We start from the raw sequence: 14148 nt of genomic DNA, 5'->3' as shown, positions 1-14148 counted from the left end.
TTTGGAAAGTCATGAAGCATTCCCCCTAAACAAAGACCTCAATTTGCCCATACCTCAGAGGAGCTGGTGGCAGCTCTGACAAGATTAATGAGAGGAGGTTAGCTACTATTATGTAATGCATAGCAGCATAATTTTAGTTTTGAGCTGTAAGTTCTTTCATGGTCATTTGTGCTGATATAACAGAGTTGGACCACCTGGCTCTGGCTCCTCTAATTAAGAATGATTTCACTCTCCCCTGGACATGGCCCTTCACCCTAGATCTCTGAAAATATTTTGTGCATGCACAAATGCAGGCAGGACTTCCTCCTCACATGCTCAACTCTTGCACTATCTCTCAACTTATTACTATTGTCTCTGGAATCTACATACATGGCTTAATGCTGCAGAGGAGGAGAATATGATGTTTCTTCATTGCTCATAAGCAAGCACCCTTTATCAAGCTGAAGACTTAAAGGTTATAAAGCAGTGGTAGATACAGAGAGAGATGTGCACCCCAACCTTGCGGGGCCGTCTGCATAGTCTAGCATTGCAGAACCACAATAGGGTAGTTTCCTTCATCAAAGAAAACAAAAGGCATTGATGGCGATTCGTTACCCACCATTAGTGTATTCATAATACACAAATTATTTGGTTTTTGAAATACCGGTTTAGACGAATGGCAAGGGTCAAATTTTATCCTCATTTGAAAAAGGCCAGATTGGCGCCCATGCGATTCCACTCCACGTGACGTCACAGGGACCTAGTTTCTACACGAGAGGATAGGAGTTATGCATCGTCAGAGGCTACCAATGCATGCATGAGTCACAGAGCTCAGGGAAACATGTCTTAATAATCACCTATTAAAACTGGCTAAGGTCGGAAAGTTTTCTTCGCTTGATAAGGTATTAATAAACCTTTTTTAAGCCATGCGCTACCAGACAGGAAGGTACTCAGCTACCCGTTAGCATCCTGCGTCCTATCAGCGCTCAGAGCCTCGATCAAGGTCACCTACCAGGCGGGAGGGGGAACCAGAAATGCGTCGTACGGACTTTTTCCCTTCATTCCTACTTACGCGTCGCGTTTTCGCGCGCTTGAAATTTTTCACTTTTCATTTGATCGCGAAAAATAGATATCGTCATTTAAAAATCTAAAAGCGTGAAATACATACTCCAGGAGTAATAATCTTTCGATTTAGGCAATAAAAAAATAATAGGAAACCACCCTATTGTAACTGTTTTAAATCATAAGATGGCATTGTCTTGTATATGTGAGTAATCAGTTTGAATAAAACTTACTTAAACTTTGAATGAGATTTGATGATTTTTCATAATGATAAAAGTGAAGGTAGCTCAAGATATATTTTGAGTCCACCTCTTGAGTTTTTTGTGTATCCACCAGTGGGTGTAAGACAGTCATTGACTAGCAATCATTCCTTTGAGCGTGAAAATAATGGTACAAATGCAAGGATGTTGCAAGTCAAATATGTATGTATATATATAATGCTTCCTCTAAAATGAAAAAGAGGATTTTCATCCCTTCCCTGCCTCAAGGAACCACAACTGGTCTTAACAGATCGAGAAAAATGTTCCCTGAAATCATCCTCAGAGCATATGAAGAGGGTGCTTGATCTGAGTATTTCATGAGAATTCTTCACACCACGGTTTTAGAAACAATAGCAGCTGCAGGGAAGTGACCATAGCTGAACTATGGTCTTCATGTGCTACTAGGAGGACATGAAGGCCATAGGTCTTAATATGATATTATTTTTTAAGCTTCAAAAGCGGTTCTGAGGGTTACAATTTGACTTAATGAGGTGGGGATAAAAAGTACTGGGGTAATGATTGGTTCAAATTAAGGAAGGGAAATTAAACTCAAATTTTGATTGTGGTAATGTAGACTTTTCTCTCTCCTCCGACATTTGACTTGGTGCCGCTGAAATTACAATTATAAATGCAAGGAAAGGGAAAACACAGCAAAACCTCGTATTTCTAGTTTTTCAAACGAAGCGCGGAAATTTCGCGGGGGCGGAAGCGACTGACCGCTGCGCCACCATTAGGTGTTTAGCAAACTAACGAATCAAAATAAAGGACTTTACTGCGGAAATAAGTGTTGGGTTCAGAAAGGTTAAAATGTGTCGAAGGGCGAGAAAAATTGCCTTAAAACTGATGTACAAATGCTGGGAAAAAATGTGATATGTAGATCGTTAATTGATCAAAATGTGGGCAGCGTTTTTAATGCGAGTGATTCGAAAAAAAGTCGTGCTTGGTTTCATTTTTGGCATTTCGTTAACATACTGTATTTTGAGTATTATCACGGAGGTAAGAATCGTTCAAGTATGTTAGTGTGTTTACGTACTCGGATATTTAATTCTCAGTGAGGTTGTTTTATTTCAGAATGGTGAGACGTCGCTCAACGACATGGAAATAGCTCCCGTGAGAAAGCATGATCAGCCATTTTTATGGCATTCAGGGAAAGAGGAAAACCTTACGAGTATTAAAGTTACTACATGTAGGAATTCGGTTCAAGGGAAGGTGTTGATCGTTGACGACAGAGGTAAGGGTAGCCTACCACTTGTATTTTTTTGTTGCGATGAGTGCCTTCTTGACTGCTTCTGTGTTGGTTAATGTGACATTGTTAACGAATATTCCTTTCCTAAATTGTCAATGACTGTATTACCACCGGTAAATTTGAATTGAGAAATTCTCTGACGCGATCACTTCATTGAATTTATTTAAATCTTAGGGTACATATGCTCCCGAAGTGATGTCCTCGCCAATGGTTGCTGCAGCAATGATTCAGACAATACTAAGCGTTACGCGTGCGATACTTGCAGGGAGAATGGGTGCTGTAGTATTTACGAATATTGCATATCATGCTGTCTGGACCCAAATAAGGTTAGTTAATTTTGGATGTGATGAGAAGGATATTTGGTGCACTTAGCAGCTATCTCTCTTCATGAATACTGGTCTCTCTTCCAGAAAACGATATTGCAGGGAGTTCTTGGGAAGGCATCAGAGACTTTTAACGTTTTGTTTGCCTCCGTCACTGACCACTTCGAGTTGTGCCTCGCTAAGTGCCGTACAAGTTCTCAGAGTGTTCTGCATGAAAACTCTTATCGGGACCCCCGTGCAAAACATTGTTATGGTGAAACTCCTCCAGTCGCAGCTGGAGCCCAACTTGTGCCCTCAGATAACGTAGAGTGACTTATTTTCCTGTGATTGAATGTGAAATATTTTTCTGTCCTTATTCTTGTCAACCCTAAGGTGCTCTGATAATTTAGTTTTAAGCCCCAGTATGGGGTGAGGTGAAGCTGGTTTAATGCACACAAGAACTGTTGAAAATGGCATAAGATGTCAATGTATAAGTACCAAAAGTCAGATCTTTTATTATTTATTGTAAATATAATGAAATAATAATACCATTCATTGAATTGGTCATTTTCACAACATCCTGAATATACATAATGCAGCAATTACTATTAAGATTTATCTTGAACTGGTATCTCTTGATCTATATGGAATGCCCCTACTTTTCATATCCCTGATGACACCCTGAGGTAGCCTTCCTGACACAGAGATGGCATATATCCCTTTGTTGAACCGACCTGAAAGATAAATAATTATTGGATTAATACTAGTAGCAAGAATTTCCGTACTTCACCTTACTACACTTCCACAATATTTATTAGGTATTATATTTCTGAAAGAGTGTAGTGTCTCCACTGACAAACATTGCTTAAGGCCTGAGTGCAGTAGCAAATATGCGCAGTCTTTGCCTGACATGAGCAATTTGTCTGCTTCAAGGCCATTTTGCACCTGATGTCTCCATGAGCAGTCCAGAAAGAATGAATCACCTTAGCACAGCAAAAGGCAGAACTTAACCTAAAAATTAATCCTTGGAGGAAGCGACAACTTTGCACCCACTTGCCCCTCGCTGCATTCCATTAGGGCAATAAATGACTCGTCAGGACAATGAGTAGCTGAGGAGGGACTCACCCCATCCATGAGGGAAATGTGACATACCTCTTTGTCTTCCTTACTTGTTTCAGACTGTTTTAGTTTTGATGGCTCTCAAAATAAATAAATCGCTAATATTAATCATGGATCATCAAACAAAAAAACAGTAATCACCTTTTATATTTTTCTGATATCACCACTAAATAAGCTTGTCCCTTTATCTTTCCAAAACATCAAACTTGAAGGTAATGTGTGCAGCTTGAGGTGCAACCTTTTGACGACGAAGTTCAAGAAATCAAACATGACAATCAACTAGGCTTGCTCTTAGCTATGGAGCATGGGTGATCATCTTCCGCTTCCTAAATATAGTGAGACATTTAGGCTATGGCATGCAGCAAAATATCATTGATTTCCTAAAACAATTCGCATGGCAGATACCTGACTTCAAAGATCTTTAAAGTGGATGACAAGTCACGAAAGGCCAAATTATTTATGGAAATTGGTGACTAGAGTGTAGGACCTAATTTCATAGGCTCACTCCGTCAGGCGACTGACAGCTTGGGTCATTTGTGCCATGAGGGAAGAGTAAAGATAAACTTGGCATCGGCATTAGCCTGCTCTTAACAAAAGATGCAAAGGGGACCACGGCTTAACGTCCCATGTGACGAACGGTGAGTTGTCCTTGAAATGTCCTTACAACATTCAAGCAAGAATCGGGCAGTCCCTGAAAATTCTCTGCCACCGCCGGGATTTGAACCGGAGCCCACGGGGTGGGAAGCCAACACGCCAACCCGATCACCGTAAAACAATAATGAGGAAAAGAATATCTGAGATAAATCGAGATTTGACAGAGTTAACAAAGACATTTGGTACCTTTGTAGATAGTGGAGCCAGTGAACACATGGGCAATGAAATCGGTATATTGTAGGAATACCAAGAGATCAGCAAACCCAAGAAAATAAAAATCTGGGACAAATCAACACTGACTGCGGTACAGTAAAACTTCTGGCTAACCATTTAAGGAATGGATGGAACAAATCCTTGGAAATGTATTGCATGTGCCTGAACTAAAAAATAACTTTTATTCCATAAATACCGACGATTCAATTGATCTTGAGCATGGATGCAGCGCAGAAACAAAGGGAGGTCAGAGAAGAACAACTTACGATAGCGATTTGAGAAAAATGCAATATAATAAAACCGCAAACAAAGAAAACTTGAAAATCAAGAAGGGTAGGAGATGAAGACTAGGAGAGGTTTAAGTATATTTTTTTAGAGTACAAACATTCCGTTGGACATCACACTTTGACTGATACACCCTTATGTCCCCCATAAAATCCAGTTTAACGATTCGAGCCGAGAAGGATAAATTCAACACAAAACCCAAGGTTGGAAATTTTGTGTAACCAACACCTATACTTACTGATACGCTGCCATTTACAGACCCAGCTATCTTCAGGGCTCATCACGGCTATTATCCTGAAAAGACAATATTAAGTTAATGATCTGAAATATATTTTATCAATTAAAAACCAAACTAGTTAGCAAAACTCACCCATCGAAATTTGTGCTCGTACAATCATATACGTTGTCTCTGTTGTTTTTCATCCGCAGAAACTCATCACAATTGTCACATCCGTCAAATTCAAATTGATCTAAGGTCTGAAAAGTAATGATTTATTGTTACTTTCCAATAGACAACCAAGAAATCCAAGTTGAATGATTACGTAGTAACTTACCTTCACGAGAGAGCAAACTAAGCAGGCTCTGAGATTTTTGAGATCCTTAGGAATTGTTTCCAGGGACATGATGCCCTTGATCTATCAAAATTCAAGATGGATATAAAAGAAATATATTAATTAATCTATTAATCCAATGAAACACACACCACTCGAAGAATGATAACGTTAAATCGACGACGGCTGGCACAATCAATACGAAAACACGAAAAACAATAACATCCGCTGCGCTCAAAAGCAATCTTCTTTCATTTGTCGAGGGCAAATGCCACCTGACGATGAAATGTAAAACTACGTATGACGCGAATTGTAATTACGCGCTTTCAAACCTTCGTTTCAAACTATGAAAATTAGGTCACGCGCGGCAACATCGGCTTCGTTCCGTCCTTTCGATGAAAAGTCTGCAGAAAGTGCTCATTTCACTTTTAACTTCCGGAAAATCGGTGAAAAGCAGCACCAACTGTTTCAATTTCTATACAGCTTTTTTCACATTCTCTTATGATAATTCTCGCGCCCGCTGTACGCATATGGTTTTTGGAATGAGAGATATATTTTTCCTTCGTTTATCCGATTAAAATATCGAATTTATTTTAGATGTTAATGCCATATCGATGTATTAAAATTAAGTTCTCGGGTAGATACCAAACTTTCTGTGATTTAGAATGCCAAATGGAGTATGTTACATACAAGTATTTAAATTCCTGATACTTGATGAAAAATGTTACTCCCTGTAATGTGTGAAAATATTTCAACATATATAATTTACAGTATTTATTATACATGTAATGACGGGGTAATCGCTTCCTTGACATGCAGGGGTGCCGACTTCCAAAATATATTGGGGGGAACCAAACCGGGGATCTTGCCCCGGGAAATTTATAAGTAGTGAGTTTTAAGATTTTTAAGCATTTTATTAGAGTCATATGACCAACATTAGAACCCTGATAACTCGAATCTCGACATCTGGACACTCCGGGGAAAATCGACAAGCCTGACACATTTTTTCCTCACATCCGGCCATAACGAATTTTTGAGGGGGCTCGGGCCCCATGGATTCGGCGCCACTGTTGACATGCTCGATCTTCTTTGATGGCTTGAAAAACAATATTTGTTTAACTATTGCTTATTTATGAGGAATAATCAAAGGTTTTCAATATATGGTGGAGTAACTCGAGAAACTAATTTCGGTCTTCAATACCCTATCCCATGGTATTAAGTTGCGATTATCCTTTTTGCTGAGGGAAAGATGATAATATTTTCTCAGAATCCTGAACGATTGAAATATTCAAGTTTAATCTTGAATTCAGATATTAAGTCACTTTGTTCGCTGACGTTAGAGCTATTTTGCGGCTAATAAAGGTTCATTTTCTCTACACTTGCTGATCGATAGGTTCAGACATGCCACCAACTGTCATTGTATGGTGCAATTTTAGGCGCGAAAGGTTGGGAGTGCCCATAGGAAGAGGTATTTTTCCTTAGCGGGAAAATGGCTTGTTATAATTTTTCCTACCTAAAAAATATCAGGTTTTCATTCTACTTGCTGGTGAGTCATTGCTTATTGCTTCCTGTCCGTTTGCTCTTCTTTTTCAACCACATTGAGATTCGCATCGACACTGTATCCGTAGACATCAGTCCTTTGCCGTAATATTTTCAATGGAGTAAGGCTGTGATTATTTGAGACAAAGAGGGCTATTCTATTCAATCATACAAGAAATAAAACCTCCAATGCCAGAATATGCTTCGACTGAGGCGGTCACTGCAAGGAGGAGAATCGGAAGGTGTTAACAGATGTTGGAGATGCCGAGGAAATAGATCTCTTTGTGATCTAGTAAAAATTAGTGGTTGAGAGAGGAAATATAAATGGAGAAATAATGCAATTCATTGTTGTTCCAAAATTTTTGAAGCTTAATTTGCGTTGGGGCGGATTAAGGCCGTTATTTTTTCTCTGAAAAGGCAGGGGAGCGCTTCATCATTTTCCTCTGTGACTTAAATTCAATACCATGGCAATGCCTTTTAGACGTACTGCGTCTGAGATCGAAGTAGCGGTCACAAGTGGCTTTTTGATATTTATCAATAGTTATTATTATTATACGTTATACGTTTAATTATTATATTGTTATACGTTTATTTCGGGGTAAAAACGTATACGGGTATTATACGTTTTTTTCTTAAATTAGTGAAATAAAATTTTTCATCAGACTGCCACCTTAAAGATTACCATCATTATTTTTTTCTGAAAATCATAATCTCCTTTAATCTGACCCGGATTTATGTGCTATCCAATATGCAACCTGCCTAATTATTATGTACAAGTTATTTACAAGGGATAAAATGCGGTAAAAGCTGGAGAGCCTAATTTTATATCCCTATGCAGAGGAGAAAACTCCAGCCTCCCTCTGCACACTACTTCGCCAATGACACCTGTAGTTTTATTCGAGGAATAGTTAATCTTATAGATAAATTATTAATGATATTCATCAATTTGCGAGGGTTATTAATTCAAACTTAGTGGCATCATCATCTTGAGCAGCCGTGCGTCGTCCAGGAGGCATTGCCTCCGCACTTGTTATCACTCGCATTCGTTGCGCAACACTTAACGACCGACGCAATGACTAATGAAAATGAGGATACTTCGAGGAAGACGAGAGTTGCAAAAACAGGAACTTGACCTAGCAACGCGATTGCGAGGGTAGGAAGACTATACACATGATGCTTGCTCTAAAGTTATGAAAAGTGATGGGATTACATCGAAAGAGAGAGAGAATCTGTTTCTATGTGATTGGCCATCACATTGTCAAGCAAGTCGAGGAAGAAAGAAAAAATGGCCTCAAGGCCCTATATTAAAGGGGATCCAGACCCCTTAAATGCTTCAGTGCGGTCCTCCGCATATTTACGCGGAGGGAGAACTTTTGGTTTTTGTTGACAATCAGTGGCAGACACCAGTGACGCACCGAGGGGGGGGGGGTTTGGAGGATAAACCCCCCCCCATAGAGCACAGAGATATTTTTAAGTTTAATCCATTTTACTTATTTGGATCAGTATTACTTACAGCATAGTACTAGTATTCATCAAATATTCCTCAGAAAGCCGTAAAACTCGCCATTTTGAACCATTATTCTTCAAATTTTTCTGAAGGAGGGCACCCGCAACTCCTGCTTACCCTGGTGGGTATGCAATACCCCCACACCCGTAAGTATTAGTTGCGCCTAAAACCCCCCCTAGACTTAATTCCTAGCTGCGCCCCTGGTAGACACATACAGTGGCGGATACATATGGGGGCGCAAAGTGAAAACATAACTCCGAGGATTCTAAACTTAACTATTAATCCTCTCGGTACAAAACCTTTCGCTGGGGTATGCCCTCACACTATGTTTTTGGTTTACATACGTACGGACACACATAACAATCAAAGCAGTGGAGCGGGGTACAAACTGACCCAGAGCGCGGTGTATGGAAATCGTTTTTTCCATTCTCTGGGTACTACCCCTCCCGAGCAACGCCGGGCGCTCTGCTGGTAACGTATATGTTTGCTCCGTGGAGGACTCTTCCAATTCATTACTCTATGCATCACGTCTTCACCAGTGGGAACGAAACCCTAGGGCGGGCTCGCGGGGATACACTCCTGGGGCAGGGACTGTAAGCGCGAGCTTTTCTCCTCTGCATCCAGAAGGGGAAGGACGGGAAGGAACAAGGAAGGAGGCTCCGCCGCGATGAGAGCCCGACGACGCCTCCAGGGAGTGGATAGGGAAGGAAGGGAAGGGACGAGGAGTCCCGCACCGTCACAAGGCGGGCGGGCCATACTATTAGCGAAACCAAGCTTACGCAATTAATATGCTACCAATTTTAGTAGATTTTCCTATGAGGAAGAAAAATCTATCGATCAAATCGGTAGATAATCACGTCTTCACCATTGGTGTGGAGGAAGATCTCAAGCAGGAACTGTCTGTGGTGATTGGGGCCCTTGGCTGGGGCTCATGATAGGGAATTCAGAGGTCGCCACTCGCGTCGTTGACGGACAAAGTGATCCGATTTTCAGGGGGTAATAATTTATAATTAAGGGTGTTAACGGATATTTATATACGCGATGATATGATCCATCAGATTCATAACTTTTCAATGCTATTCCTCGCAATTAAAAACATTACACTGCAAAATATTGGAAAAAATTTAATCGCATTAGACTCATCACCGGGCCGCGGAAATTTTTGAAAACCGATTAAAATGGTACCAAAGTGGCAATAGAAATCAACCCTCTATGGGATGCATTGGGCCTCCTATTCTCTGCAGTCCCCTTGGTCTCTATCTTCGTCCTGAAGACGCTGGCAGTAGTGACAGCGAAACTGTTGTCGTCGACAGAGCAACCGACGCGGTAGTAACCGGAAATGAAGAACTTCAAGCGCTCTACTTAGTAGGCTACCGTGCTCCCCCAATCATATTCACACTATAAAGTGTAGCCCGAGAAGCAAAAGGGAAAAGAGCATTTAGTCCTCCATATATATGGTTACCACCAGTGCCTTAGCTATGGACGGGAAGAGAAGGATAGATCCCCCCCAAAGCCTCAGAGAAGTAAAAAAATTATTTAAAACTATTGCCTAGATTTGACGTATTATTGCTGCATCTGCTTAAAGTTAAAGATTATTTATCAATATCATGGCGGCGAGATGAGTCACTTAATATCGACCGGTGACTAAGGATGAAATAAAAGATTCATGCGATAAAATAATCTTAGATAAACTGTTAGCCAAAGTTAACGCTTCTGAATGCTTCTCATTGTCAGTGTTTTTTTAACGCGCAAAATTTTCTCGGACCCCTGCAGTGGCGTATTTTTCGTTCGGGGGGTCCAAAACCAGTGGGGGTAAATTTTTGAAAAACAGCGTACTAAGTAAGTGGTTATTTTTCTTACTAATTTTAACACTTTTCATAATCGAAAACACTTCATTTGTTAAAGAAATAATTTGTAAAATGATAATTTTTCAATATTTTTTTCTATTATGAAGGAAATTAATTGCGTTTTTATATTTCGGGGGGGGGGGGGGGGAGGGGTCCGGACCCCATCGACCCCCCTTGGCTACGCCACTGAACCCCTGGGTCCCCCATTCCCTCCAAAGCAAATCCTAGCTATGCCACAGGTTACCATCCATGCATAGGACGTGAAGCTGTGGCCCTATTAAGCATCTTTCCTGCTCTTTCCTTTCCTCTGACATTCCCGTGTCCACTCACCCTCCTGTTCTCAATGGTTCAAGTGACCTCGCCTCATGTCGCAGGTTTCCGCGGCATTGAACAGTGAATGTACGCTTCCTTCCGGGTTGTTTCCGCGCTCGTTTGCCTGTCTATAACACAGGGGAAGTCTTGGTAGTTCGGGGGCCCTGGGCTGGGGCTCGTGATACCGGTGGGGGGGTCCTCCCCCGGAAATTTTTGGAAATTGGTATGCCCGGAAATGCATTTTGACTCTATTCAGGCTTATAAAACATAAGTTAATAAAAAAAGCAATAAGAAAAAATACCATGAAAAGTGAGAATGTCACGACTTATAAAGTTTAATAATGGATTATGGTTCTATCATTTACTTAATTAATTTTTTCTTTTGACCTACAATGAAATCAAAATACCTCTAAATTAACCTTTTCAAATAACTCTTTCAAAAAAGCATCAGGTTCTCTTTTATTTTCCAACACCTTTATTTTATTTATTTTTATATAATCTTTTTACATTGAGCATGTTGTAAATAAAGCAACAAATGGAAACGTAGAATTATGTAATTGCAAAAAACTTCAAGTAATCTGAGTCTTTTTTTAAATATGTACACCCTTCATGTACGCTTCACGATACGCGAGCATTGTGGAGGCCCCGTAAGCTCGGGGCCCTCGGAGATTGCCGACCAGCCGACCTGAAAAGACCGCCCCTGCTACAACAAATCCAGAATCTGTTATCTTATAAACAAATACATTTACGATGAGGTGAATATTAACCATTGCGCTAAAAAAAATTCTTATCTGTATCGTAGATATTATATCCTTGGGGAAGGGGAGAGGAGGCAATACCTATGTGAGGCTTGGTTATATAATTTCAAATTAGGACAACAAATGATATATCATACTAAATTAATGGTAAAAATAAAATAAAGTGCGGAATTACATACTTAACAGTGCTATATTATTTGTTGATAGACACGAGAGACTAAGATAGCTCCTTGCGGCGCACCACAACGAGCGGCAGGCAGCTTGAAACGGTCAACATTTTCCTCATGTCGTAGGAAGCTCGGGATCCCCCCTCCCCCTTTGTACGTCCGCCTGTTTCTTATACGAAGAATTCCTAGAAAATCTCCAGGAAACACCTGCAATCTTTTGAAAGCCGGCTGATCTAACTTATACCTCCTGATAACCCCACTTGTGTCCCTTACTTTTTCGTGGACTTCTTCAAAGAACTAGACGGAAGCCGGCAGAGTTGTTAATTAGTGTAAGCTTATCATTCGGTAATGAGGAGCACTTTGGCATTGGCAAGTGCACTGATTTGGTCATTTCGGAAATAAAGGGTTGCTGGTTTCAACCCGCGGCCCTCCGGCGAACTTCTTGCTGCCCCGGAGGCTAAAGAAAATATGTATAATATCGCGCCACACAATATAAAATATGTATCGAAGCACTCGTCAAAAGTAAACTATGTCAAAAATCGCATTGATTGAACCTTTTACCCAATAAATATTATTGAACTTTGAAATTGTATGTTTTTTATTAAATTTTATTGATGTTGTGGTAAAGTGACGTGAGGCATCGTGGCCTTCCGGGCGATGTGAAATCGATTTTTGGCCCTTGCATCGAAAAAGGTTGAAGACCCCTTGCGCAAATAACTTCGTCGTCTGCGGGTTTAGCGCAATAAAGTTCAGCTATGTTATTTTAGACAACAGTTTCGTCTCCGCTACAGGAGACTTTCTCAGGGTAATGACATTGTTTATTACAAGTGAACTTTTGCATCCTTTACGTATGACTTTTTTAGGGATCTCTAGTTTCTCTTTTTCTTTTACACCGCAGAGGAGGAATCTGAATAATTTGCCTCCGTGGTTGACATAAATCGCGTTTCTGTACTAGTCTGGCTATCTTGTCGGTGGTCCCTTAATGTATTGCAGCTATGCTCTCCTACTAGGAAAGGACAAAATTTTATCGTAACGTTGCTATCTTGGAGTTCTGCCTACCGACAGCTCATCCGACGGCCGATGTGAATATTTTCGTTTTCGAGAAGTGGTCATCTGAATGTCTATTCCGTTGTAACCATTATTCATAAGAATGGTCGTTAGTTGATTTCATTCTTCGTCCCTATGGTCTTCTTCATTTAATTTACTGATTGGTGGATCATGATCGCCAATATCCCTCTTATTTGTGATGGATGGAGGTGAGAACTGGCTGAAATATACCTTTTGGAGTTTGCAAGTTTTCTTCATGCTGCATGGCCAAGTATTTTACCTTCTCCTATGCTTGTGGGGTCGTCGAGGAAAGGTAGATTCTCGCCACTTCCTTCTTCCCCCATGAATTTAATATTGTTCTCTATGGTATTAAACGTATAGCGAAAAATTTACATTTCTTCCTTACCAGTCTCCATACTACAATCGTGTAGTCGACTAATCTAAGCCATATGGATGGCTTAGTTGGAGGAATTTTTTTCAGGTGGAATTCAATACATAAATATCTTACTACAATATTGATCTGTAATATCTTCCGCGGTATTGATCCCAGAACATTTTTTCAAAGCAAAAAAAAATATTAGTGAGTAGTTACGCGAACAAGAACAGCTAAAAAATAATCCTAACCATCTCAATTGGATATACTTACGAATTTACAGCAAGGGACGATAGGCAGTGGAATATCAAGGGGTGGCTACCTATTCCCCGAAATTCCGAAGGAAGATTATCACTGATGGTTATTCGAGGTTGGCAAACTTAAAATTTCATTTATCCTGCGTTTCTTATTATGCATTCCATCTTTAGTAATTTTTACAGGAACGTATATATAAAGTATACTTTCGATTAAAAGTGTTGGATATCGCCCCAGGCACCGCAGGAGAAATGGTGAAGAGCCACACTCCTCCCCACCCAAAACTATACCCTATTGTTATAAGGCATTTTTCCTTACTTCCGAGAGATTTGCATATCTACCAGTTTAATGATGGCTTCTTTCTTGATGAAAAATAAAGCTCTGTGAGCGAATAGGAACGTTAATAAGAAAGAGAAAAAATCATCTGAGACGAATAAGTCCGAGAAATCAATGAAAGAAGTCTTACTTTCCCATGTCCGCAATTTCTGTCGAACATTCAGCGCAAAATTCACGATTTTTATTTTTATGACAATTCACCCTAATAACAATCGCTGAGAGCAGTCTATTTGTTATTTGACATTAATTTTTTGAGGCATTTAAGTGCCTGTTCATTGAATGTAGTTGAACACAATTACGTGTTACTGTGCGTTTCTTCATTTACAATTAAGAGACT

General features: G+C 40.1%; 2 protein-coding genes across 2 annotated transcripts; one reads left to right on the top strand and one right to left on the bottom strand.

Annotated features, from left to right (window-relative positions):
* The first annotated feature begins 2037 nt into the window (after positions 1-2037).
* Positions 2038-3402, top strand: LOC124158967 (SREBP regulating gene protein). The gene is made up of 4 exons (XM_046534410.1): positions 2038-2297; positions 2373-2532; positions 2722-2873; positions 2958-3402. The coding sequence occupies exons 1-4, from the start codon at positions 2196-2198 to the stop codon at positions 3180-3182; spliced, it is 639 nt and encodes a 212-aa protein (XP_046390366.1). The 5' UTR covers positions 2038-2195; the 3' UTR covers positions 3183-3402.
* On the bottom strand, positions 3354-5945 carry LOC124158968 (transcription elongation factor SPT4-A). Its single transcript, XM_046534411.1, has 4 exons — positions 5675-5945; positions 5491-5597; positions 5359-5414; positions 3354-3583 (listed from the first exon to the last, which is right to left on the bottom strand). Exons 1-4 carry the CDS (start codon positions 5741-5743, stop codon positions 3465-3467), a joined length of 351 nt encoding a protein of 116 aa, XP_046390367.1. The 5' UTR covers positions 5744-5945; the 3' UTR covers positions 3354-3464.
* Between the last annotated feature and the right edge of the window lie 8203 nt (positions 5946-14148).

This window comes from Ischnura elegans, chromosome 5 (assembly GCF_921293095.1).
Source record: "Ischnura elegans chromosome 5, ioIscEleg1.1, whole genome shotgun sequence".
Taxonomy (NCBI): Eukaryota; Metazoa; Arthropoda; class Insecta; order Odonata; family Coenagrionidae; genus Ischnura; species Ischnura elegans.
This window is presented reverse-complemented; position numbering and strand designations above follow the sequence as displayed.